This window comes from Poeciliopsis prolifica, unplaced genomic scaffold, assembly GCF_027474105.1.
Source record: "Poeciliopsis prolifica strain line A6 unplaced genomic scaffold, Auburn_PproV2 SCAFFOLD021, whole genome shotgun sequence".
NCBI lineage: Eukaryota > Metazoa > Chordata > Actinopteri > Cyprinodontiformes > Poeciliidae > Poeciliopsis > Poeciliopsis prolifica.
Window position 1 is genome coordinate 4,517,945 of NW_026562396.1, and position 23,361 is coordinate 4,541,305.

The 23,361-nt window shown below is 40.0% G+C and overlaps 1 protein-coding gene across 4 annotated transcripts in view; it reads right to left on the bottom strand.

The window, feature by feature from the left end:
• Positions 1-23,361, bottom strand: part of pde8a (phosphodiesterase 8A) — a 54,047-nt gene that overhangs the window by 2,592 nt on the left and 28,094 nt on the right. For 3 of the 4 annotated variants that reach the window (XM_055044853.1, XM_055044854.1, XM_055044855.1), the window contains 20 exons: positions 21,111-21,167; positions 16,903-17,093; positions 15,365-15,421; positions 15,082-15,136; positions 14,755-14,843; positions 13,688-13,766; positions 13,235-13,375; positions 12,687-12,775; positions 12,555-12,606; positions 12,421-12,463; positions 10,546-10,623; positions 10,293-10,363; positions 8,427-8,591; positions 6,752-6,800; positions 6,489-6,624; positions 6,184-6,382; positions 4,173-4,390; positions 2,703-2,835; positions 1,034-1,198; positions 785-914 (listed from right to left, as the gene is read on the bottom strand). In XM_055044853.1, the coding sequence (XP_054900828.1) occupies positions 785-914; positions 1,034-1,198; positions 2,703-2,835; positions 4,173-4,390; positions 6,184-6,382; positions 6,489-6,624; positions 6,752-6,800; positions 8,427-8,591; positions 10,293-10,363; positions 10,546-10,623; positions 12,421-12,463; positions 12,555-12,606; positions 12,687-12,775; positions 13,235-13,375; positions 13,688-13,766; positions 14,755-14,843; positions 15,082-15,136; positions 15,365-15,421; positions 16,903-17,093; positions 21,111-21,167 (2,197 nt within the window). Of the gene's footprint in view, positions 1-784; positions 915-1,033; positions 1,199-1,817; positions 1,890-2,702; positions 2,836-4,172; positions 4,391-6,183; positions 6,383-6,488; positions 6,625-6,751; positions 6,801-8,426; positions 8,592-10,292; positions 10,364-10,545; positions 10,624-12,420; positions 12,464-12,554; positions 12,607-12,686; positions 12,776-13,234; positions 13,376-13,687; positions 13,767-14,754; positions 14,844-15,081; positions 15,137-15,364; positions 15,422-16,902; positions 17,094-21,110; positions 21,168-23,361 lie in introns of all 4 variants that reach the window. The other variant, XM_055044856.1, reaches the window with a different exon arrangement.

A 23,361-nucleotide genomic window follows, 5' to 3' on the forward strand; every position in this document is an offset into this window, starting at 1 on the left:
GGAAAATAGCGGCAGCTAAGATATTAAAATTGCAACGTTGCTATAATTCAAATATCTAATTGTATGCAATTATCTTACATATGATGGCAAACAGCAAGTTTCCTCACTGTGACACCAAGCATATGTACAGAACACCATAAACCAATTAGTAGCTTTGATATATTAAAGTGAAATGAAACAACACAGAGGTAAATTTTGGACAGAAAAAGTATTCAGTACATAAATTTCACCTTGTAAGCACATCTTAGAATTAGATGCATTAATAGTTAATGGTCTGATTGGTGTTTGGAAGGTCAAATGTAAAAGAAGAAAAGAAAAAAAAAGCAGGATTTCTTTCCCTATCGCAACATATTTGGTCTATAAATCTTCAATCTACAGCAGGTGCTTTGACAAATGCTTTAGAGTTTGGTAAACATTAAATAAAGAAGGGACATTTGTTAACAATGCAAGTGGATAACCTTGTAATTCCGCCATTTTCCATTTATTTCAAAACTACCATCTCCATTAAAAACCATGTGGGGCGGAGGAGTGACCAGCAGCTCCAACCTTTATAAAAAAATATAAACAGGTGTTGGCAAGAAAGGTCTCATCGGTGCATCCTTAGTTGGACAATCCCTTAACTTTGACCCAGATGGATTTCCTACGGTCATGCCTCTCATTTCTTTCAATCCACCATAAACTGGCTTTCCAAATTACATTTGAAAACAGTCAAGGAATTGTAAGGAAGTAAAAAAAAAACATGTTTGTACAGCGGTTCTGTTTATGTGATGCCGTGTTGTCTCACCATCCCATGCATCAAACATGTCTGTGATGAAGTAGTCTATAAAGGAAATCTGGGACTTTGGGATGCTACACGTGTTTCTGTCAAACACAGGCATGACCACTGGTAGGCCTTGTCTCTTCTCCTCATCCGTCTGCGGTAAAGACAAGAGCACGAGTCACCATCATGTCCGACAACACTGAAAAGTCTCTTCAGAACATTTGGCATCTAATTCTAGAAATTGTATGAACAGTCCTTAGTAAGCGTATTTACCTGTGCAAAATACTCCTCTGAGATGCGGCCGGCCCATTCTATGCAGAGCTCCAGGGGCCTGCACGGATTAGAGATGTCTGCACACTTGATCAGCATCCGCTTGACGAGGATACGGTTCTCTGGGGACGTCAGGACGCTTTTGACGGCCTCCTCGTCACTGTTTCCCTAAACACAACCAACGCAGGATGTTCAGGTGAACAGAACTCTAGTGCTCCAGATCCTTTTAGATGAAAACGTATACTCTGATAAGTCCAGAGTACATACTGGCTGTTTTGCTTCGTCAGCCTGTCTTGTTCATTTGAGTACACTGGACTCAAATGCAGTGCGATAAAAATTTATTGGTGTTAACTTTGTCTTTTAAAATAAGGCCTAAAAACTGGGGAGTAACCATCATCTCAGAAGTGAGGGGGCGAAAAGAAGTGAAAGTCCTACTAGCAAATTGTGAAAAGTGAACCTCATAATTTAATTTGAACACAGAAACTGACGGCGCCATGTCAGGTAAATGTGACAGCACAGATGTGCAAATTAATCAAGATAAATAAAAAGTGAATGCCCTATATCTGCTGCCTTTTCGAACACAAATAATAGCTGACAATAATTTTAAAAAGTCTAAAAATAAACTAGACATTGCCTTCTCGCTGTGCTTCCTATAACCCAGTCAAAAATAGTTTGGAGAGCGAATGTGTGTAATTCTGAAATATCTATGAAAACCCTGTTCAGATACCTGCCTGGTTTCTTCCTGTAACAGATCTGATTTTCTCATCACGTTAAAATCCCTCCTTACCTCAGAAGATCCTGCATCTCTGTCCCTGCTGCTGGTCTCTGGACTAATGTCTGCTCCCTGACATGACTCATTCTCTTGTGAATATAAAGATTTATTTTGAACCTGTGGGAAGTAACAGTGAGCACAACTTCTGTGCATAAACGAAAGACAGCTTGGTTTATTCCTGGTATTAACGAACTAGCAATGGATGTAAATAGATTATAACAGTTTGTGTTGTTAACTAATTTAATAAGACATGCTGGATTAAGTGGTCAACATTTTGCTATCTGTGTGCAGCAGCGTCAGCTGATCACTTTACTCGGTTTGTTTAGAAGAAAAGTGCAAAGTTGAGCTTTTATCCTTTTTGGGTCTGGCTGGTTGCTGCACATGGCAGACCGTGGAGCTCTGCATCAGGTTCTGATCAGCGATCAGATCCACAGGCGCAACAGGCATCAAGCTCGTGGTGCGTTTAAAGACAGCTCGGAGAATCACCTTACCACATCTTCACAACCGTTTGAACAGAAAAAAAAAAGTGCGGGGGACATGTCCCACGCGTCTCTTACGCCCATGCCTGAAAACATTTTAATATCCATGTTGAGCATTCCGCACAGAGACGGTAAAGATAGAACCAGGTTGTTAAATTCTCCCGCTCTCCAACACAAGAACCAACAGGTCGTTCAACCGCTTAATATGATCCCATCGTCATTTAAAATCTAAAATCTTTGTTGACTCTGCTGCTGGTTTATGGATCTCTAGAGACAGAGTCAGACATCATGTTTCTTTCTATTTCAAAGAAATCAGAATGGAAATTTTGTAATGTTACTTCTGTAAACGCAATTATTTAATAAGTATTTGTCATTATAATAAGATCACAGTGTTTCATCGCGATATCATGCTAAACCTCACCCCGTTCTCCTCCAGAGCGGCCAGCGGCTTGTTGATGCTGTTCACAAACTTGTTGACGTGTTCAAAGTGTTTGGTCATCTCCGTCGCGAGGACCATGTCTATGACGGCCTGGCGTAACGATCGATACTCGTTCCTGAGGAGAAGAAGAAGACGTCAAGGCGGTGAGGGGGACCGATGGGAGGAGGAACAGAAGGAGGTAGGGACAGCGTGGTGAGCGGCATGGAAACCCTTGTAAACAGTTTTCTCCTTCTGACGACAGTGACGGTGGTGATGAATGGCTGCTTTGTTCGTCGCTCCCCGCCCCCCCTTCCACTCCTCCAATGGGACCAGCACATGTGAGCTATTCTGTTTTGGGGTTCAAATCACATTACTGTCCCGCCAGTGCTAATAAACAAACATGCGCACAAACACACTGTGATCTTTCATCAGCAGAAATTCAGACTCGCTTTGCTGCCTGTTGCCCTTCCTAACAGAAGTCGCTCCCAAAGATTTATGAATAATGATGAACGCACTCCATTTAAATGAATCAATAGTGAATAACACCAAATACAATCTGAATGTGGACATTTTTGCAACACAGAGCAAAACAGAGTCTCAGCACAAAAGCTGCCAATTGAGACATTTATTTATTCATTTTTTGCTAAGACAGTTATGCAACATTGCTGTAAGAATGTTATTAAGAGGCTGCAGCCACCGACTCAGATGATATTTTCTAAAACTATACGTAAAGGTTTGTGTAATAGGCCTTTTTGTAAAGATCTAAAATTATTTTTTAAAAAACATCACAAAAGATTTCCAAGCAGAATAATTTCTTTCTATTATCGTCATGCGTGTCAATAATAAATAGAATATTATCAAAAAGTTAGCTTACTTCAGTAATTCTGTTCAATGTAAAAAAATCCCAGATTCACAGAGTAGTCTGCTTTTAAATCATTGTGTGCTCTTAATTTTGATGACTGTTGATGACTGAATAGTTGTGGTTAAATTAAAGGTTGAATTTATCTAAACTTTTCAGTTTTAGAATAATTCATGACAAATTCATTTAATGCCTTTGTACAGCTTTACAGTGAGATGTGACAATAAATACATCATCAGATCTAGATTTAAGATTAGATGAGAAAACCTGCACTACTTTATCTGATTTTAATCTTGTTACACCTCTGAAACATGGATGGTCTAACAACACTACACCTGAACTTGTGATTTTTTGAAGAAAGGCCTGAAGCATGTTCTTTTTTGTGATATCATTAGGACGTAAATACAAATATACTCCCTCAACAGGATGTGGATTAACCCTTTTAAATTTAGCACGAGTAGAAAAAAACCCCCCAAAATCTGGAGATTGTTTTTTTTTCTTTAAAGAGTTGTGTGGCTTTTATTTATTAGTATCTCAGAAGAAAATCTGTGCCGTTTTTGATTGTAGAACTTAAAAAAAAAAAAAACAGTTTTAAGATAATCTTCTCTGATTACCTTTCTATGTGTTTGAAGATGTTGCACTTATCGTCTCTGGTGGTGAGCTGGAAGGCCAGGGCAGCATGGTGGCTCTCTAGCACAGCTGTGTCGTTGTAGAGAATGGCCAGCTCACTTCCTGCGTTGCACAGGAAGCTGTTGGTGCGGCCCGGGTGGTCAACATCGTGCACGGTGGCGGCAATCAGAGCAGCCACTTCATCAATGGGATCCAAACTTTGCTGTCAGGACAAACAAGTTTTGATTAAGATTAGATTAAAGACTGAGAATAAAACACCTGACTATCTTTGAAACTAAAGGTGATGATTTAAGCCAAAAGAATCACTGTACTCAACAGTTACGCTGCATGCGGTGGTTATGTGCAGGTCAGCGGTTCCGCTAAATAAGGCAGTGGCTAAGGCAGTGGCTTCTCTTTTTCTTTATCAAAGAACATTTGACTGCAGCACAATTGTCCATTCGGGCACACATTCGAAAATAATGGCAGCATTGAAGTTCTTGAAGTGCAAGTGGTCCGTCACGCAAAAGTGACCTTCAGCACAAACGTTGACCTTCAGCACAAACGTTGACCTATGGAATTCCTGGGACTCATTAACCTCGTGTGATGTAACTTCACAGTTCACCGGCTAAAGCCTGGAGAGATCACTGGGCCGAGATCAGAAATAGATGCTTTGGGTAATCGGCTTAACGAGTCCCAACTGTCAACACGTTACTGAACCACTGACACACTTGGGCAAAACCGTGACTCTCCAGGATTGAGAAGAAACTGATGGACCCGTTATATCCACATTACCTTGTTCTGGCAGCCCCAATAATATGTAGCATTTAGGTATAAACTAGGTTAAGGTTAATAAGCATCCCCACACCATGACGCTGCCACTGCCATGTGTCACGGGGATTCCTACGCTCAGAGTGATACGGGGAGTCAGTTTTCCACCACCTGTTACATTTTGTATGTTGGCAAAAAAGTTTTAATTCCAATCTCATCTGACAAGAATGCCTTCTGCTACATGTTTTCTGCGTTCTAACAAAGTCTGAAAGTTTCACCTTCTATAAACAGTCACTTTCTTCTTGCTACTTTGTGGAGTAGGCATTATCACAGTTTTCCTTCCTTGTTGGCTTGAAGTTGTGCCGTACACTTCATTTTGAGATGATGGACACACCAGAGTCTTGTGAGATGCTCCAACTCTGCTCTTTGCACTTAATGATGCAGTTTGAACATTTATGTTCCCAAACAAACCTCAGACCTTTACTGTACAGCCAAATTTAAACTGCAAAGAGATTGCATACAAGTATGCACTACTTTGTGTCGGCACATTCCAATCCTCCATCCTCCCAAAAAAAGACATCACTATAAAACACACTGAAAGTTGTAGTTGTACCATGGCAAAACGTAAAAACTTCACGGGTTAGGAATACTTTCACAATTTAATAAATAAAAATACTGTAGTTTTAAGCCACAAACTAATGCATTCAGTTTCCAAGAAGCCAGACGTGAGTATAACAGAATATTATGCAGACTATAGAGTAAAGACATGGCAAGCAAAATGTAGCATCAGGCCTAAATGAACACTTGCAACATAGGAGAAATTAATCGCGTTAACGCTTATGAAATGTTTTTTTTCCTCCTTGATTCTCTGGGAATCGTTGTGTTGGTGCAAGAAAAAAAATAACTTTTATGGAAAACTATTATTGGTATTTTTCATAGGTGCCACTACAGAATAGGAAACAGATGATTTGCAAAAAAGTGCATAAATGTCCCATTTGAAATGATGAGTAAGCAGCCAAAGTCCAAGAAAAACTTCACAAGACTTTCAAAAAGTCTAAATGTCTCAAGATGACTTTAAGCAATTAACAGAAAGCCAGACTCTTTAAATAATAACTTCAAGAAATGAAAGCTACACAACTGCAACATTTCAAGAATAGCAAACTTTTCTTGATTTCGTATTATTATTTAAGAAAAAAATATATAAATTGTCAATTATGTGCATTCAAAATGTTATATTTCCCATTTTACCTTCACCCTCTCCTTGGAGAGAAAATATGCTGTAGCATGCAGGACATCAGCCGCATGGGTGGAGTTGTGGTAGGAGTTGCTGGAGTGGTAGTTGGCTTCAATCACTTGCAGCCAGGAGCGCAACGTAGCTTCAGGGCAGTTTAAAAACTCGCACACTCCGAAGCGGGAGAAAATCTTGAGGCCCAAGAAGGTCAAAGGCCTGCAGGAGGATTTAGGGCGGCGGGTTAGCACAAACCATCAGTGAGAAAACTCTTTCCACAACAGGAAAGCACCTGCGGTCATCCTTTAAGATTGGGAGGTCTCACCGTTTCATGGTCGCAGCCTCCAAGCTAAAGATGTCAAAGTCCCACGAGTCCTCAGTTTCCATGGTCTGAGCGATCCGAGGGGGGATGTCGTTCAATGAGAGAGGGGTCGCCAGGTGACTTGGCAGATGGTGGGGCTCTGCGAGCAAAATCAAAATCAAAATAGGAGAAAAGCAAAAACAAAACAAAAAATCTTAGCAAACAGAGCAGGGGGAAACGCAACCCGGTAAAGTTTTGGTTGCGGTCAACCGTTTATGTAAACTCACGCTTTGTGGCGAGGATGTATTCGTTCCCTGACAGTCTGCGTAAACCATCCTGTTCAGAGGAGAAACGAGAAGGGAAGCTTTAGTTTGCCTTTTTGTAATCATTAGATTAGGGGTTCAGCTCAGAGGGAAGATCATCAGCACAAACTATGGAAGGAGGATCATTCCAGACGCCGCCGTAGCCCCGGCTGAGACATTAAGTGCAATCGCACCAGATATAATACAGAGCCCTTCATGCAGCCCAATGATACAATCATGAGTTTTATGAACTCTGACAGTGGAGTCAGGAATGACACCGTGATTATTTATGACTGTATGTTAACCAATCTACAGCAAATTATTTAACTTGGTCATTTCTCTTCCTTTGGGGATTCCTGTATGTTGTTACAGCAAATGGGGCTTATCAGAGGGGAAATGGGGCCTCACCCAAATAATCAACCAAGCAGAGGGAAGTGTAATGATCAGACTCTCTAAGGACTGTGACTCATACCAGCTGTGTGTAACAGATGACTTGCTAAGAATTTGGACATCAAGAGAAACGATTACGACCTTTCCAGTGCTTGTTGTGTCTGAAATTTTGAAAATGCACTTTAACATTAGAATTCCCAGATGTCTGAACTGTAACAGAAAAGGTCTTCCAAATTGGATTCTTAATTGAAAAATCCAAAGTACAACCACTAAATGAATCAAGGTTTCCACGTGAAATTCATGTGGTTTATCCTGCAGATATAAGCAGTTGAAAAGGGGGAAACGGTCTCATCTGATCAGTTCCCATTTTCAATAAAACATGTACAAAAAACATTGAAGAAAATATGAACAAAAAAAAAAACTTATTTAGATATTTGGGTTCTGATAAAGTTGACTGGTGTGCTGTAGCATTTATGTTGGTTTTCTGTCAGACTTGTTCCACACAGCACAGGTTACAGTACACACTGGGTGTTAGCGAGTGCATGGGTGTGTGTCACAATGGGAAATGTTTACTTCACAAGTGCAAAAGGAAGAGGAGACTGGCTCATCTTTGACCCATGCATTGTCTCGTGGTGCTGCTGCCTCACTACTATTTTAGGACTTTTTCTCCCAAAAAAAAAAAAAAAAAAGAGCAAGAGAGAGAGCTGCCTTTTTTCCCCTCAATCTTCATTTGATCGACTTGATTCTACCACGTGAGCTCGGACAAACCGCCCAGCGTAACTCCGGCTTTTATCGCTTCTACTGAACAAATCTTCCTAGGGATCGAGCAGCAAAGCCATTGCTTTGTCACAGAGGAGTTCATGTAAAAGTAAAGCGTGTTCATCTGGTCCAAAGAACAGGATGTTTCTGGGCCTGTGGTCGTGGAGAGGAAAACGAATGTCGCTGGGTGTATGTGAGCAGAGACAGAGGGAGAGAGAAAGGGCAGGGTGGGCTTTCCTCTCCAGCCTACAGGAGCACAAAGGACAATCTAACACTTCCTCTGGGTTTGTTGCCAAGACTGCCAACTTGGCACTACTTCTTGTTCTTCACCACTAGTGTCTGGTAATCTTTCTTTGCGTCCTCCTCTTTGGAAATAATAATTAAAGAAAATAATCACACACTCCTGATCTTATTATTACTACAGATCACAGTTCACGCCCCAGAAAAACGGGTACTGTCGCTTACCAAGTGTGACAATGACCGAGAATCTGCAAAAGTGTTTGTCACTCACCGTCATCAGCCCCCCGACGAGGTCGCTGGTGTGTGGATCTTCATCCTTGGTGCCCAGCTGTGGGGAGTACAGCTCTGTGGTCCTCAGGATTTCCAGCACCCGGTCTAAGGCCTCTGCCACAGGCATGGGGCTGCTTTCCTGTGCCTGGTTTATGATGTTTATAACCTGATTAAGGAGAGAAAGACAGCCATATTAGTTGGAACAGAGCAAGAAACACTAAAGCAGACTGAAAACGTGAGAATATTTAAATTTTCTGGCTGGACCGGGGAGAAAAAAAAAAAAAGGCAAAAACAAAGCCAGAAAAACACTTTAGCCAGCACCACTATATAGCATGTGGGTCATTTAAAGCCTTTGGACTCTAGCTACAAACAGCCCGTTCCTGCTGTTTCACGCAAGGAGAAAAGGGTCATAAAATACAGCTGAGCAGCCATGGAAAAACCACAACAACAGCCGCAGCAACAATTCCAGTGTTTTATCGGTAACTTTCCTATTTTTTATCCCACATGATTTTTTTGTTGTTGTTTTTGTCTTGTATGTTGCTGAGTAAACATGTCGGGACGTCCCTGTGACTCCTCAGAGCTGATACTGCTAACCTGTGAGGCAGGAAGGAACAGGCAGTTATTGACATATAGATGATCGATAGAACTTTCAGAACAAGCGTCACGCCTCCTGCACAGACATGGGACCCGCTAATTATGACCGCAAACGAGGACGTCTCGGTTTTAATTAGCAGAAAAATGCTGATGCTTCTAAATATGTGGCCTGAATTGAACGAAAAGAAATGGCAGCTACAGATATCTGGGGGGGGAAACAAAACAACAAAACCTAATTTTGAATAAAATAAGCACAAGAAATTTGGCTGAGAATAAAGAAATAAAAATCCCCTGAGGCCACGGCAGGCCAACAAAATGTTTTTCTAAATGTTATTACTCATATCTCCTTGCATATTATACTGATCAACCTCTTTTTGAAGCTGATTGAACAAGGCTTTTCTTTTTAGAACAATCACAGACCTGCAAAATATTCTTCCAAATGTTGCTTATTTTGGACTTATTCAAATTTCAGATTTCTATCCCTTTTGTTATCTAAGGTACAGGTGCCAGTTGTATTGGAAATGAAAAAACAAACAAAAAAAAAACGTTAAAATGTCCAGGGAAGCACAAATTTTTAAATAAGGTAAAAGGTTATTTCCAGCTCTTGAATAGATAAAATCTCTAACTAAAAATAATTTAAAAAAAAAAACATGTAAAGATGTGTATCCTTTCATAACCCAATTGCATTCTCTCAATAAATGTCTGAAAAGTAATGTCGGCTCTAACAGTTGGCACCAATGGCAAGGTCATCAAAGCATGTAGAAAAACACAAATTTGAACTAATTTGCTTGCGCACATCCCCACCCCCAACACACACACACACACACACGCATGTGCGCGCACAGCCAGCAGTTGTATCACCGCTCTAATCTCCGGAGGACGACGCCCACAGGGATCGACTGCACAGTCAAATGATACAGCAGAAGAACCGCAGTGTGTCATATGACCCCCTCCCTGGGGACTTGTGCTGCGTCAGACCATCCAAGCTACACAAACCGCTTAAAACGGCGGGTCATTCCGATCCAACATGCTCCTACTTGTCTTGTGCATGAAATGTGGCATTTTATCAACCCATCTCCACTTGAAACAGCCAGTGTGTCGGCATGGATGTGTGTGTGTGTGTGTGACTTCTACACTCCATTTCGGTGATGGTACAAGAAGGGCTCATGGCCTTTTTTAGCACTTTTAGAATACAAGTGTGTAGTCATGAGACGGTAAGAGATGATCATATGACGGAGGCCAGGAGGGACGGAGGGGACTGGGATGAACCCACCTTGGTGATGGGAGCCTCTATAGTCATGGAGTGAATTCGGGCCATTGAGGAGTGTCTTCTCTGCGAGCTACCTGTTAGGATCGAAGAGAGAACATCTTCAACGGCAAAATGAGGTGCAGATTTTCCAGCCATGCCCTAATTAATGTGTTGCGTGTATCCAAACAACGCGCAACACAAACACAAACAGCTGGGCAGGTTTCGTAAGCAGACAAGAAGCAGAGTGTTTCCATCATCTGTGTCCCTTCACTCTCACCATCGCTCCCCCGAGACGTTATGGATTTGACATCCAGAGAGCCTTTCCTCCGGTCTTTGTGCTTATTGGATTGTATATCTGGAGGAGGGAAAACACTTTGCGTTATTTACATCAGCACATTTGGTTCACATGCTTTGTTTGCACATCACCATGTCTTTGCATATCTGAGCAGAACGTAACCTTTTTTGGGGTTTTTTTTTTCCTTGTGTGTGTTTTGCTTCTCTTAAGCTTGGTGTGAAGAGGATTTCTGTGTACATATATATAAAACATATATATGTATCTTAAATTTCTTTTTGGCAAATGGAACAGAATAACTAAACCAAACTAAGTGAACTAAGCGAAGTAAACTGGAAGGTTTTTGCTTCACAAGAACCTGGTGTTAGTCTGTCTCGTGTCTTTAGAAATGACTAAAAACAGTTAACTACATGTTTTTAATATACGGACACCAAACCTTTCAAACAAAAGTTTCATCAAAGAGTGCAGAGAACATTTATTTGTCCTGTTTATTGTTTTTTTTTTATTATTATTTGCAAGGAAAATGTAAGAACATTTTTTTTACCAGTCATTATATTTAGAGAAAACCTATCACCACAAAATCACTAACATTGATAAAATAAACGTAAATGGTGCATGTGGAGTTACCATGAAGTATAATAAAATTGATTACAAATATATATATATTTTGAAAACTTTATGCAGCATTACTGATTCAGATGAGTAAACTGTATTTCATATTTCGTTTTTTTAACACTTTTGACAGAACAATCAGTTCTGCTGCAATGGACGTTTTACTCTCAACCCTTTTACAGAAAATGAAACTTTGTTTTCTTGAGCATTCAGACAAACCTTTTATGGACATCTGGCTTTTCATAAAATAAAAAAAGAAGAACAAAAATGACAACAAATAGCAATTGAGTTTTGTGATTTGTTTATGCACACAGGCATAATTAAAGAGCAAGCACTAAAAAAACTGCAAAGTAAATTTAATGATACGAAGCATATGCCAACTGGGGACGACATAAAAACATCAGGAATTAATATGACCAGCAGGATGTGGAGATTTTGTCAGCTGAGGCTTGAATTTTGATCCAGCAATTCCGATCAGACAGCACAAGGTGAAAAGGTGCCGCAGAAGAAACGGAGTGAGATTTAATGCTCTGGGACAACATGCATTAAAGCTCCAGAAACAAACAGAACAGAGCCGCTGACGCAAACCGCTGAGAGATACCATCCCTGTTCACTGTTTACTTGTCGGACGTCGAGCAGCTGAGTTTTGTAATCAGTCACAGCGACGGCTCCTTTTTGCATTTGATGCCACGGTGCAACAGGGAACAATAGACAACGTCAAAGTACTTTTTCCAAGGTCCACTAAAAGTAAGATTGAAGTTATTTTCAAGGTTATTTCTCAGAAAGCTGAACCTGACATAACCACTGACTGTCATTTCTCACACGGTTTTAAACCCAGCGCAAGTGTGTCCTAAGTTATTTAATGTAAAATAATAATAGTAATTTTAAAAAAGGTGCTAGGATCTTCAAAACTAAAAAGAATAAATATGTCATCTTATCCTGCTGTGCAAAAATGGAAATATTTTCAAGAAGAAATTATGCGAGCTCATACAATTTACATTCATTTTCAAAGTTTCTGTAAATACAAAAATATATACCGGTAAATAACTTGCTGATTAATTTTACATTTATTTATTTATTACATATTTAGGGGATAAATATTAATTTATTCTGTTTATTTTGGGTGTTTTTTGACATTTATTTATTTATTACATTGTGTAAAAAGGAGGTGAATCTCTACCACAAAGAGCTTAAGAGAGGTCTTAAAAATCTGATGTTTATAGAAACACATTAACTTAAGAATCTCACCTGTTTGTGACTCTGCCTGCACACGATCAGCGGATTTATCACTCTGCACAGACAAATGAGAAAGACACATTGACACGTGCAAACAAAATAAACCCTTCTCATTGTTTACTACTTAGCAAAGACGCCAATCTCACCTTATTATTATCGTTGAAAGGCCTGTTGATAGACACATAGTGTCTGATTTTTCTGTGGAGGACAAAGGCACAACGTTACAGCCGCTGAAACAAAACGGTGTGAGGAACGGATTCATGCTCCAGCTCACTCACCCTCCCTGTCCAATCACAGGTGTGATTTTCACATTTTGCTGAATGTTGTCTCCATTCTTCTTTTTGGCATAATAAATCCCCTGCCACTCCTGGAACATAACACAACAGACCGATGGACTCGTCAGCTTGGCAACGCACGATTGCAAACAGAATGATAAGTGAAAAGTTGAAAGTGTCCCGTTTGTGTGCAACAGGCGGTGAAGACGGAGCGGGTCAGAGAACGGCGATTCGCTTTAATGGAGAGCGCGAGCGCAACTGGAGTCCAGCCCGCTCGTTTCATGTCCACCCCCTCCCACCCGCAGATTAAAAAGACCCTTCCTGCTGTTAGGCTGTCCGGGATTGACCTTTGCGCTCTGTGTGGTGAGATTACTTGCACATGAAACGGAGCTGCTGGATGACCAGCGGCGCAGGCCGACGGAGCACGTACACGCAGGGATGCGGATATCTGGGGTGCTTACACAAGTGATGCGAAGCAACGTGCACTGGAGACGGCTACAGACGTACAGGGGGCTGATAAAGGATGTGGAAGTGTGAAGAGCACACGTTACCTTTCCTTTTCGTATACAGGAGTTAATCGTTTCAAGGAGATCAGGCTTATTCTTCTCGCTTTTAGGCACTTCTATTATTTCCTTCCCTAGTAGCTCGCCTTGTTGGTAGCCCATAATGGACTCGTAGGCAGGATTCACATACTGCAAAGGCAGGGAGAGAAAAGCGATGAGTTCAGGCACAGTTAACTACTGTTTCCTAATTAACTGAAGAAAAGAAGCAAAAAAAGAAGACATTTTCAGCTCATTAGATTAAGAAGAAAACATCCTGAACGCACGAGCTGCAGTGTTTTGGGAGCATTTAAATAACACAGTTTACTATTACTCCTGAATGAGATCCTAAGACATGAACAGCAGCTAAATAAAAAGGGTCTGAGCAGAACAAAGGGAAAGGATGAAACACACACACACACACACACATGGCTGGAGGGGGAAACAAATGAAATTAATCCCCACCTGAATTACTTGATCTTCAGAAGTGATCTCGATGGCGTCTTGGCTTTGTTCCAGAGCTGTGAAAATGGCATTACTAGCCCTGGTAGGGAATAAAAACAACATCAAGACATTAATTTTGGATCATATTTTAAGACATGTTAGAAATATTAATTCCTCTGGCACATTTATGTGTTTTTTTTCCCCTTCAGTTTAACAAAATAGTTTGTTTCTGATGGGAAACAACAAGTCTACATGTGTATTAATTTTGTAAAAGAAAAATATGTAAAATATTATTTCTGTTCTTCACAATATTTAATAAAAAACTCTATATTGGCAATACAGCTGCATGTCACCCTTCTCATAACCATTTACATGTTTCCACTGATATTTTAGCCATTTCTCTTTGCCAAATGTTGGAGGCCTCGTCTCCACCAACATAATCTTCAGTTTCTTTATCAGACTCAAGTCAGGGCACTTCAAACAGATAATGTTACAACCAGTCAGAGGAAACTTGTTGGTAAAAAGGGAAAGGTTACTCCAGAACTAAATCTGTTACGAGTGTGAATAATGTTGTGTTCAACTGTAGAAAAGTTGAAAATGCATTTTAAAAAAGCTTATAAGCTGAAAAACATTCTGCATTAGCTTTATGTTAGAGAAAAATTTGACAAGCTGAATGTCGCTACATTGTTATAAATAAACAGGTTTTGTCTTTATTTTTAAAGATCATTATATATTGTATGATATGGGGTGCTTCTGTGTTGTTTTTTTGTTGAAGCACTTCACGTTAGAATATTTTTCAATTGAACCAATCAGAAATATGTCAAATTAAATGCACAGCACTTGCAGCATTTGTGTTATATTTACTGTAATTTAAGGGATTCATTCAGCAGCACTATTAGTTTTTTTTATACAGAGTATAAAAAAGTATCTGCAGACTATTTTCTTTTGTCTGTGTGTCCAAGGATGTGCGGTTAGGAGGGGTGTGTGCGCGTGTGCATTGAGGTGTAGAAAGCTTAAACGTGATAAGCAAACTTCACCACTGATATAGAGCTTAACTACAATGTAGTGTAATTGGAAGCATGACTCACCTCAGTTTGAACTGCGCCCGCACCTCTCCATGCTCCAGCTGTAGCAGCTCGTTGTAGCAGGCCATCAAATTGACATTTTCCACATACCTCTACGGGTCAGAGCAACACAGGCCAGTCAAAAGTGGATAAATAAAACCTGCAATATGCAATGCTAATCCACGTATCGGCAAGCGGGCACATTCTCAAAACAAACAGAAGGGGCGGGAGTATCATCGATAACTTTCATCTCCCTTGGAAAAAAAAAATCATCAGTTGCAAATCTGATTCTTATCAGTGGAAAACCACGTTTTCAGGGAGAATAAAAGCCACTGTGTCCTTTAAGCTTACCCTATTAAAGCCAGCGTTGATCAGCGGCATCACAGAGGCTTCCTCTCTGTCTGGCCTTAGAAAAAAAACCAAACAAACAAAAACAAAAACAAGCAAACACGAAAAACACATGTTAGAAGCAAAGCAGCACATGATAAATGTTTGTTTAGAGAACATCTGAGGGCTGTTACAGACGACAGGCTGCAGGAATACACACTATGTTTTCATCCTTTTTTTTTCTTCCCAACATTTCCTACCAAAAGGGACAATAAAAAAAAAAAAAAAGAAGAAAGCAAACATGTACCTTTTCACAACGGCGACTATCACAGTGTTTTCTGAGGAGTTGACCGCTCTCATTGACCTGAATGTAAACAGAGGGAGCCTTTTTAGCAAGCGAGCGAGGCGGTTGGAAAAGCCTGTGGCATCAAATCAATGTATTTTCAGTTTTTCACGCTCCGATTCTCACAGGCAGGCAGAGCCCAGAGGTGGAGCTCTGCGAGCGGTGCCGAGGCATCTGAAAGAATGCAGTGTGCAGGGCCGCTCGTCCGCCTGCGGTTTCCCCCAGCCAGTGGTCATAAAGGCCCTTTAGTGCCCCCAACTAGAGCCTGAGCGTGTACACTGAACATATGGACCGTCCAAAGATGAATAGGGTTAACATACCGTCCGGGCATGGCAAATGAATGTTTGTAAATGCACTTTTGGTTTGCGCCGAGGCTAAAGATAGACGATGGTACGGGCCAGGCACCGCTCATTACTGTGCGACATAAATCCACAAGGTAGAGAGCGAAGAAAAATTAGCCGGCCGTTCACCACAGATAATGAGAGGCACGGCCATGTGGACTGAAACTCATAAAAGCTGTGCTGCAGCTGGTCCCTTCGGGGTCACCTGGCATGTGTTGGATCACAGGCCCTGAATCAGTTGAGTTGTAACGTTGAGTTTGGAGTTGAGTTTGGATGCACCGAAACTCCTTTTTTCACTTCTGATACCGATACAGAGGTTAAGTGTCTTTAGTATCGGCCAGTACTGAAAAACAGTGATGGGCTGACTTAAAAAGTTTCCTTTTTTTAAATAAACTTAAACATAAATGTACTCAATCACAAATGTATTTTGTAACTCTACACCAGTACGGCACACTTAAACACACCAATTGATTCACAAGTGTGGTCAAACATGTAAAAGAACCCAACTTTAATCAGTACAATTAATAGTGAACCAGCCAATGTAAAATAATAAAGAACCTGAAACTGACAAAAGCAACAGGTTGACAAACTTTTTTAAATATGTATAAAATAAATTGCAAAAAAAAAAAAAAACCCTTTTTGCTAATATGATTCAGAAAGTGCAATTAGAAATTCTAAAATAATTTAAAATAAATAAAGCACGACATCGCTCAGAGCAAAAAGCACAGATCTAGACTGAAAACATTAACCCTTATGAATCGGGCACGTTGTTACAGATTCCCAATCTAGAATTATTTTCATTATCAGGATCGATACATATGCTAATATCGGATTGGTGCATTTCTATTTAGGATACCACTAAAGCTCATAAAAAATAAAAAACAAACAACCAAAGGAAATAATTCCCAGAATTCAATTTTCTTTTCAATATTTCCCTTATATTAGCTGAATGATACTATCATAGTTACAAAAAATTAAACCAGTAATCACAACAACTTAGTTGAATGTAAACTTGAGTAAATCTTTCCGACGTTCTCTTTAAAAACACAAATGTTCTCGACAATATCGGCTTTTATTTGATTAAACCGGAGGCGTGCAGTTCAAAGGTGTCAGGTTTTAAACAATACTTAATTACAGCAGAGATAAGAGAGCTTGCCTTACCGGCACAGTGCTTCAGCGTCAAAGTGTCTGGAATGTCTGTGGTCAATGATGACGAGGTCGTGATGCTTCTCTGAGAAGCATTCGAGAGCGAATTCAGGCGTCCGCACCATGCTGCACCTGTAGTTGGCCTTCTCACACGCCCAGCAGAAGCCATTGCTTTGACTGTCCTCTTTGGCAAAAACTAAAAGTACCTGGAAGACAGGAAAAGACAGAGGACATGTGGATTAAATATGAGTTTATTTAATTAAATAAGATCTCCTGCAAATTCTGACCTGTATTTTCTTTTAGAAAGGCATCCAAAGACATGCATCTTTCACATTTATTGCAACACCTTGCAAAAAGGTCCTAATGTGTGCATTTTATTTAACTGCAGTAGCTAAATCTCATACTGAAAGGTCCTTTTAATGTCAGTCAGTCTTTTTAGATCGAGGAAAAATAACAGAAATAAATTTGATTTATTCTATTTTTGTTGTTTATTTTACTTTATTGATATTAGTTTGTTATAATTGCTGGTCCTTCTAATAATTTATGTAAAATCAAAAAGTGTACGTAGAGTAATGTCTCTTTAACACACTGAAATGACGCTTTGGAGAACAGTGGGGATATGCAGAAATGATAAGTTTTATTTCCACTTGAAGTAGAAATGAACAAGTTCAACGTTAGAAAAATGAAATAAAAATACAATTTAGGCTCATCACCAGTACGGCATGCGCATGTACAAAATAAAGCACTAAATTAGACCTTTACAGTCTCTGTTTCTGAGCAAGATCCTTAAGAGTTTAAATCCACAAAATGAAGATAAATATATGTTGGTACTGGCTCATATTCTTAATGGCAGCTAGAACCACAACAATTAAATCCCAGTGGTTTTCCCACAAGCAATAGGACAAAGGCATCATGAGCTATTCTGTATTTCTGGGACAATCAAAGCCAAAACATCTCCATGTTAGTATGGATCTCTGTACATCCAAGAGAAACTGGCTGGTTGACTAGTGTATTCCTAAAAGTTATCTGCAAAAAAATTAGGAAGCCAAAAAAAAAAAAAAAAAAAAAAAAAACTCCTTCAAAATTATATTTAGTATACATGAATTTTATCTCCAGGCAGCTAGGATTTTCACCAATATACACAGCTTTAATTTGACAGTAACTCTTAAGACGAACACACAATCTGCAACAATAGAGAAGTTAGTTATTTCATTCAAGGTAGCAGGAGAAAGAACAAAGCTCCTCCTCCAAGGATATTTTATACTTCAAAATACCTCAAGCGTAGAATGTGGCTTGTATGGAAGACTGGCAAGTTTGTTGCATTGTTGAAAGAAAGCCAGAGGAGTTCTCTCCAAGGCATGTAGGAGACACGGAAAACAATGAAGGACAACCAGTGACAAATTGTCACTGGTTGTCAGGTATTTTCTGGGGATTATGGCTGCTGGCGGCACTAATTCCCCATTTTCTTCCTCCTTGACTTGACCATGAACACTTTCAATACTCTCATTTGCGTTGTTTAATCTGACATTTTGCAGTGTGACATGGGTAATGCATAGATGGCACATTATGAAACGTTAAAAGTCCTGCATGATCTTTACAAATCACACATTGCGAGCGAGGCCAGACATTCTGAACACGTCCGTGAAAAATTGATGCGATAAACACCATCATCACAGTGACACAGAGGTGGGAGCATCATTGGGGATGATTTTCTTTAGCTGGACAGTGAAGGCTGTCAGGATGGAGCAAATTACAGGGTAAGGCTGTAATGAAATCTGTAAGAACCTGTAAAAGACGAAGCAAGGAGGCAGAGGTACAAGAAAAGTTTAGACTGATGCGTTTTCGGGCCTTAGAAAGACTTCAACCTTAGTCTAAGTAAGAGTTTCTGGCAAGACTTTCAAAGAGCTGATCACAGATGTTCACCATCCAATCAAAGTATGATCTTAACCCATTTTGAGAAGAAAAACTGGCAAATATTTTAATCTCCAGATGCCCACAGTTTATAGAGAGGTATACCAAAAGACTCTCACCTGAAATTGCAGGAAAAAAAATGCCTCAACTCACTTAAATCAGGAGAATGCATAAAAGGCCATATTTTTAGATTTTTATCACCAAAGACATAGAAAACCACAGTCACCCTTCTATTTCAAAGTTTATTGCTCAGATTTTAAGATTTTTTTTTTCTGTCACTTTTACTTGTAAAATGACTTGTCTAAATCACTTACTGAATGTGGTAATCTGATCTCATGGTTTGATTAGCCGAGATGACTATGTGCAGCTCACAGCTGCTGCGTTCCTGCTCGTTCGCGCCCGTCATTCTATAATCAGCCTACGATTTGACCCGCGGGCCCATAGCAAACGGCCCCAGATTGATCGGGCTTAGCTCTTATTCCTGTGCGTCACAAGTCTTATAGTTCGCTGTGATGATCTATGGCACAATTAGTCCAGGCAGCCTTGACTGGCTGCAGCCCCTCTTTCTCCACCCTCACCCCAACAGGTCTAACCAAGGCTACGTCTGACTGCAGCTACCATCAAGCCAGCCATTGAGAGCGAGCTCCCTCTCTGCCACCACGCTTCCAAGCCCCCCGTCTCTCACTCCGCCTTCCCTTCACTTGCGTAAATACTGGACAGGAGATTTAGGCCCGCCTCCCGGAGCGGTGCTGCACTAAGAGTAGATTCATGACTCACGCTCTCAAACAGACGTCATCTCCGACTGTTGGCAGGCAGCGGAGTGAATGTAAAGAAGAGGAAGCTTGTTCTGCACGTTTAAGTTTGCGTCGCACCTGTGAGGTTGAGTCAGGACAGAAGGGGACCAGACAATTTCAGCTGGACTGGCGTAGCATTTCGCTCAAAGTCGACAGAAGCAGCGACTGCGTCTGTCTGACGGAAGAGCTGCAAATGTAAACCATATTCCACATACTGTAGGAGTATTTTTCCTACAAGCGGCAATAAGTGCACAGATCGTAAATACATCACCTCAGATTCCTGCAACTATGTTCGGTACGCACGGGAGAATTAGATCAGAATTCCACATTGGGATGTTGGGAGGAGAGTCAACATTCCCCCAGAGGTGGTGGACCTGGGTACTGAGGCCAAGATCAGATCAGACAGATTCACCGTGTTTTAACGTGAAAATATATGTATCTCTAACGTTCAAAAGGGACAATGAAGGAAAAAAGTGCTCAAAAGCGAGGAAAGTCACAGAAAGAGAAGGTTGAAGAGCATTTCTATTATGCCCTTTAGACAACATTATGTCTGAAAAGAGGCACAAGGGCCAGCCTGATCCTGTGAGGCGAGAGAAACGAGGAGGAGGGCATGACAGGATCAGCTGTGAGTGACAAAAACAGGAAGGGGATATCTCTCTACCTCGTTTTCCTACTGTGGCCAAACTCAAGTGCATCAAACAATGAGGCCGAGTCTGTGCACTCACAATACACAGAGTGTTAATTCAGATGGTTTCATTCTCAAAAATACCCCCAGCTGTGTTGGAGTGGCAATGTACAGAGTTTAAAACTAGCTCTTTTATCGCCCCTGGCAAACAATCAAAAAGAAAAGAAAGTTCCAAAATGGGACAAAAAATCCTTTTATAACCTCATTCACATGACGAAGACAAGTAGATTTTTACATTTTAACCTCAGAAATTCTGGGTAGAAACTTCTAATGTATTCTTGAATCAAAAATTAATGGGAAATATGTCCTACAAATTTGGATTTTCCCGTTTTCTCACACAGCAGAAGCGGGACATGCTGCTGGAACAAACTGTATCTTGAGAGAACGTCAGAGAAGATCCAGGCCGCGGTGACGAAACTGCTGATGCTCTGCAGCTCTCCAGAATGTGTATTGTTCATTATGGTATGTTCCCAGTCTCAAATATTTGGCCCCGTTGCCTTGACAGCGGCAACGCTGCGTAGCACACAACACGTCCATTAACGGCTGAGCTTCCCTCCTCTTCGGTGAATGCTTGCATGTTTCTTGGATAGGTGCGGCATTTTGAAGATATTCGAGATTTATTGCAACCTCAAACAAAAGCTGTTTTTCAATACTTGTCCTTAAAGCAACACAACAAAGTACTGACAGCCACACCACGTTCAGCTCTGATCTCAGCAATCGGCGGCTGATGGATGCAGGTATAAACCATCGACTGAAGCACTCCTGGTGTTGCCTTCGGGCTTGTATGCATTAAAGTATCACTCAAACACATGCCGAGCATTGTTTTACGGTACCTGAAGTGGGTCTTTAAATAGCTTCATTGGTCCAAACTGCACCTCTGTTAATGTGGTCTGAAAAATAAGAAGCATAGAAGGGTTAGAAACCAAACAGTTGAGAAATTTCACATGAAAATGTCTTGTATGAGTTTAGATGTTGACTGGAGTTTACAAATCACAATGACAAAAACCATTCCTTTTCACTTGACCTGTAAAATATGGAAAAGCTGAAGGAAAGCAAACTGCATAAAACACACACAACAGGAAATATAGTTCAATTTTCTTTTGGCTGACAGAAAAATCCAACTTAGATGGAATTTGAGATGATTACTGCAAATTTCACAAGACATGCAAACAGAGAAGATACCCAATTAAACAGCTGGATTCAATGACATTAAACACAGATGAGATATGATGCACAGGTTGATGTTTGTACCCATGGCAAGCAGCTTGTGTCTAATTTCTGTTCTGTTGTTTCAACTTAAGTCACTGAGCAAACAGACAGAGAGAGTTTTTGAGGAAGATTGTGTGAGTAATCATCTCAATCTTAAGGGAAAAGGAGCGTATATTTTGGTTTAGACGCTAATCTCTCAAGCAGTTGAATAACATGAAATTATACGCTATCATCCAACATGTGGGTCTTTAGAATGCAAACAGCCAAGTTTGCATTGTAAACTTCTTCATCCAAGAAAAAAATTTGTCAAGAGCTCCAAACCCAACCTAGTCCTTGTTTATGTCCTTCTGTCTAGAACATGGTAATGTTATGGTTAAATTAAAGAGCGACAATCTTGTTTCTATTTTTAGGTATTCAACTACAGGAAACAACCCAAGCTTAGCAAAAAACAGAATGAATAAAGTATATTCAATTCCTAATTTATGTAAAATGGAGAAAAAAAAAACTGTCAAATCCCAAATGGCACAAAAAGTGAAAAATGACAACCAAAAAAAAACTATTGCTATGGGCTACAATTTGCAACACAGGCAATCAAAATGCAGCATTTTTTTTTCTTTTGGTGCTGATTGGCTTTACCCCCAAGAGCGGAGAGCAGGAAGACCATGGATGTTCCCGTTATTAAAATAGGCAAGCTGTAAGTAACAAACTGTCTAAAGTTCTGATTTAAAATTGGTCTTTGCTACGTTAGTAACCTTCAGTGACGATCACCTTAACAGCAGCCGAAATACACCTGAATCATTCAAAAAAATGTTTCTTTGTTTTATGATAGTCTACTGTTCTAACGTTTCCTGAGGAGGTTGTTGGAAATGACAATTTGGTCTCAACATACTTAAATAAAGGTTAAGTAAAATAAAGCATTGATCTTTTCTATTAAAACAAGTATAAAGAGAAGCAAAAGTCAAAATGTGAAAGAAATCTGAAATTTTGAAGAAAATATCAACACATTAAAATATAACAGGAATGTCTAGTTTACTAGAACTAAAGAGTATTTTAGAAATCTTTACTCATATCAAGTGCATAGTAGTTATTTATTGCAATAACTACTATGCAATAAATACATAGTATTTGTTGGTTCATTTAGCAATAACTACTAAATGAAGCAGTTATTGCATTCTCTTATTCTTTCAAAAAACAAACAAAAGCTTTATGAAAATCCAATGACTTTGTGAGCTCTCTATCACACACACAGTAGCTGCTTTCTACACCATTCAGCTGATAAAAAAAAGAAGAAAACTGACAAGTAAACCGCGTGAACAGCGGGGAAATCTTGCTGAAGCCCAAAGAAATGCTGGATCTTTGTATTCATCCTCGAAAAGTGACTTTGAGTTGCATTACCCACTGAAACCTTCCAGCAGAGACACAAACGCACACCCATGGCAACTGCACTCCCAGACGGCAGTGAAGCAGAGTTACACATTCAACATCGAACTGAGGAACAGAACAAAGAGCCCAAATCTCCGACCCGGACTCAAAACTCAAGCACAGGTCACTTCGGAGTGCTTCACAATTTGGTGATTGAGATAACAAAATACAAAAAAATATTGTAAATATTACTCTCGGAGGGGTGTTTTTCACTTATACATTATATAATATTTCATATTGAATCACCATTGCACACTGCATTTATATACAAAATAAAAGCAATAAAAGCACGAGGTTAATTTTTTTAACCTCATGAAAAGAAATTACTTTATGAAAAATACATATTTTTTTAAAAATTCTGGCTTTTAAATGCCGCATATTTTAATAGAGAAGCAAAAGGATCGCTGTTATCAAAGGTGACATTAAAATGATGCTGACACTCAATCGGCACAT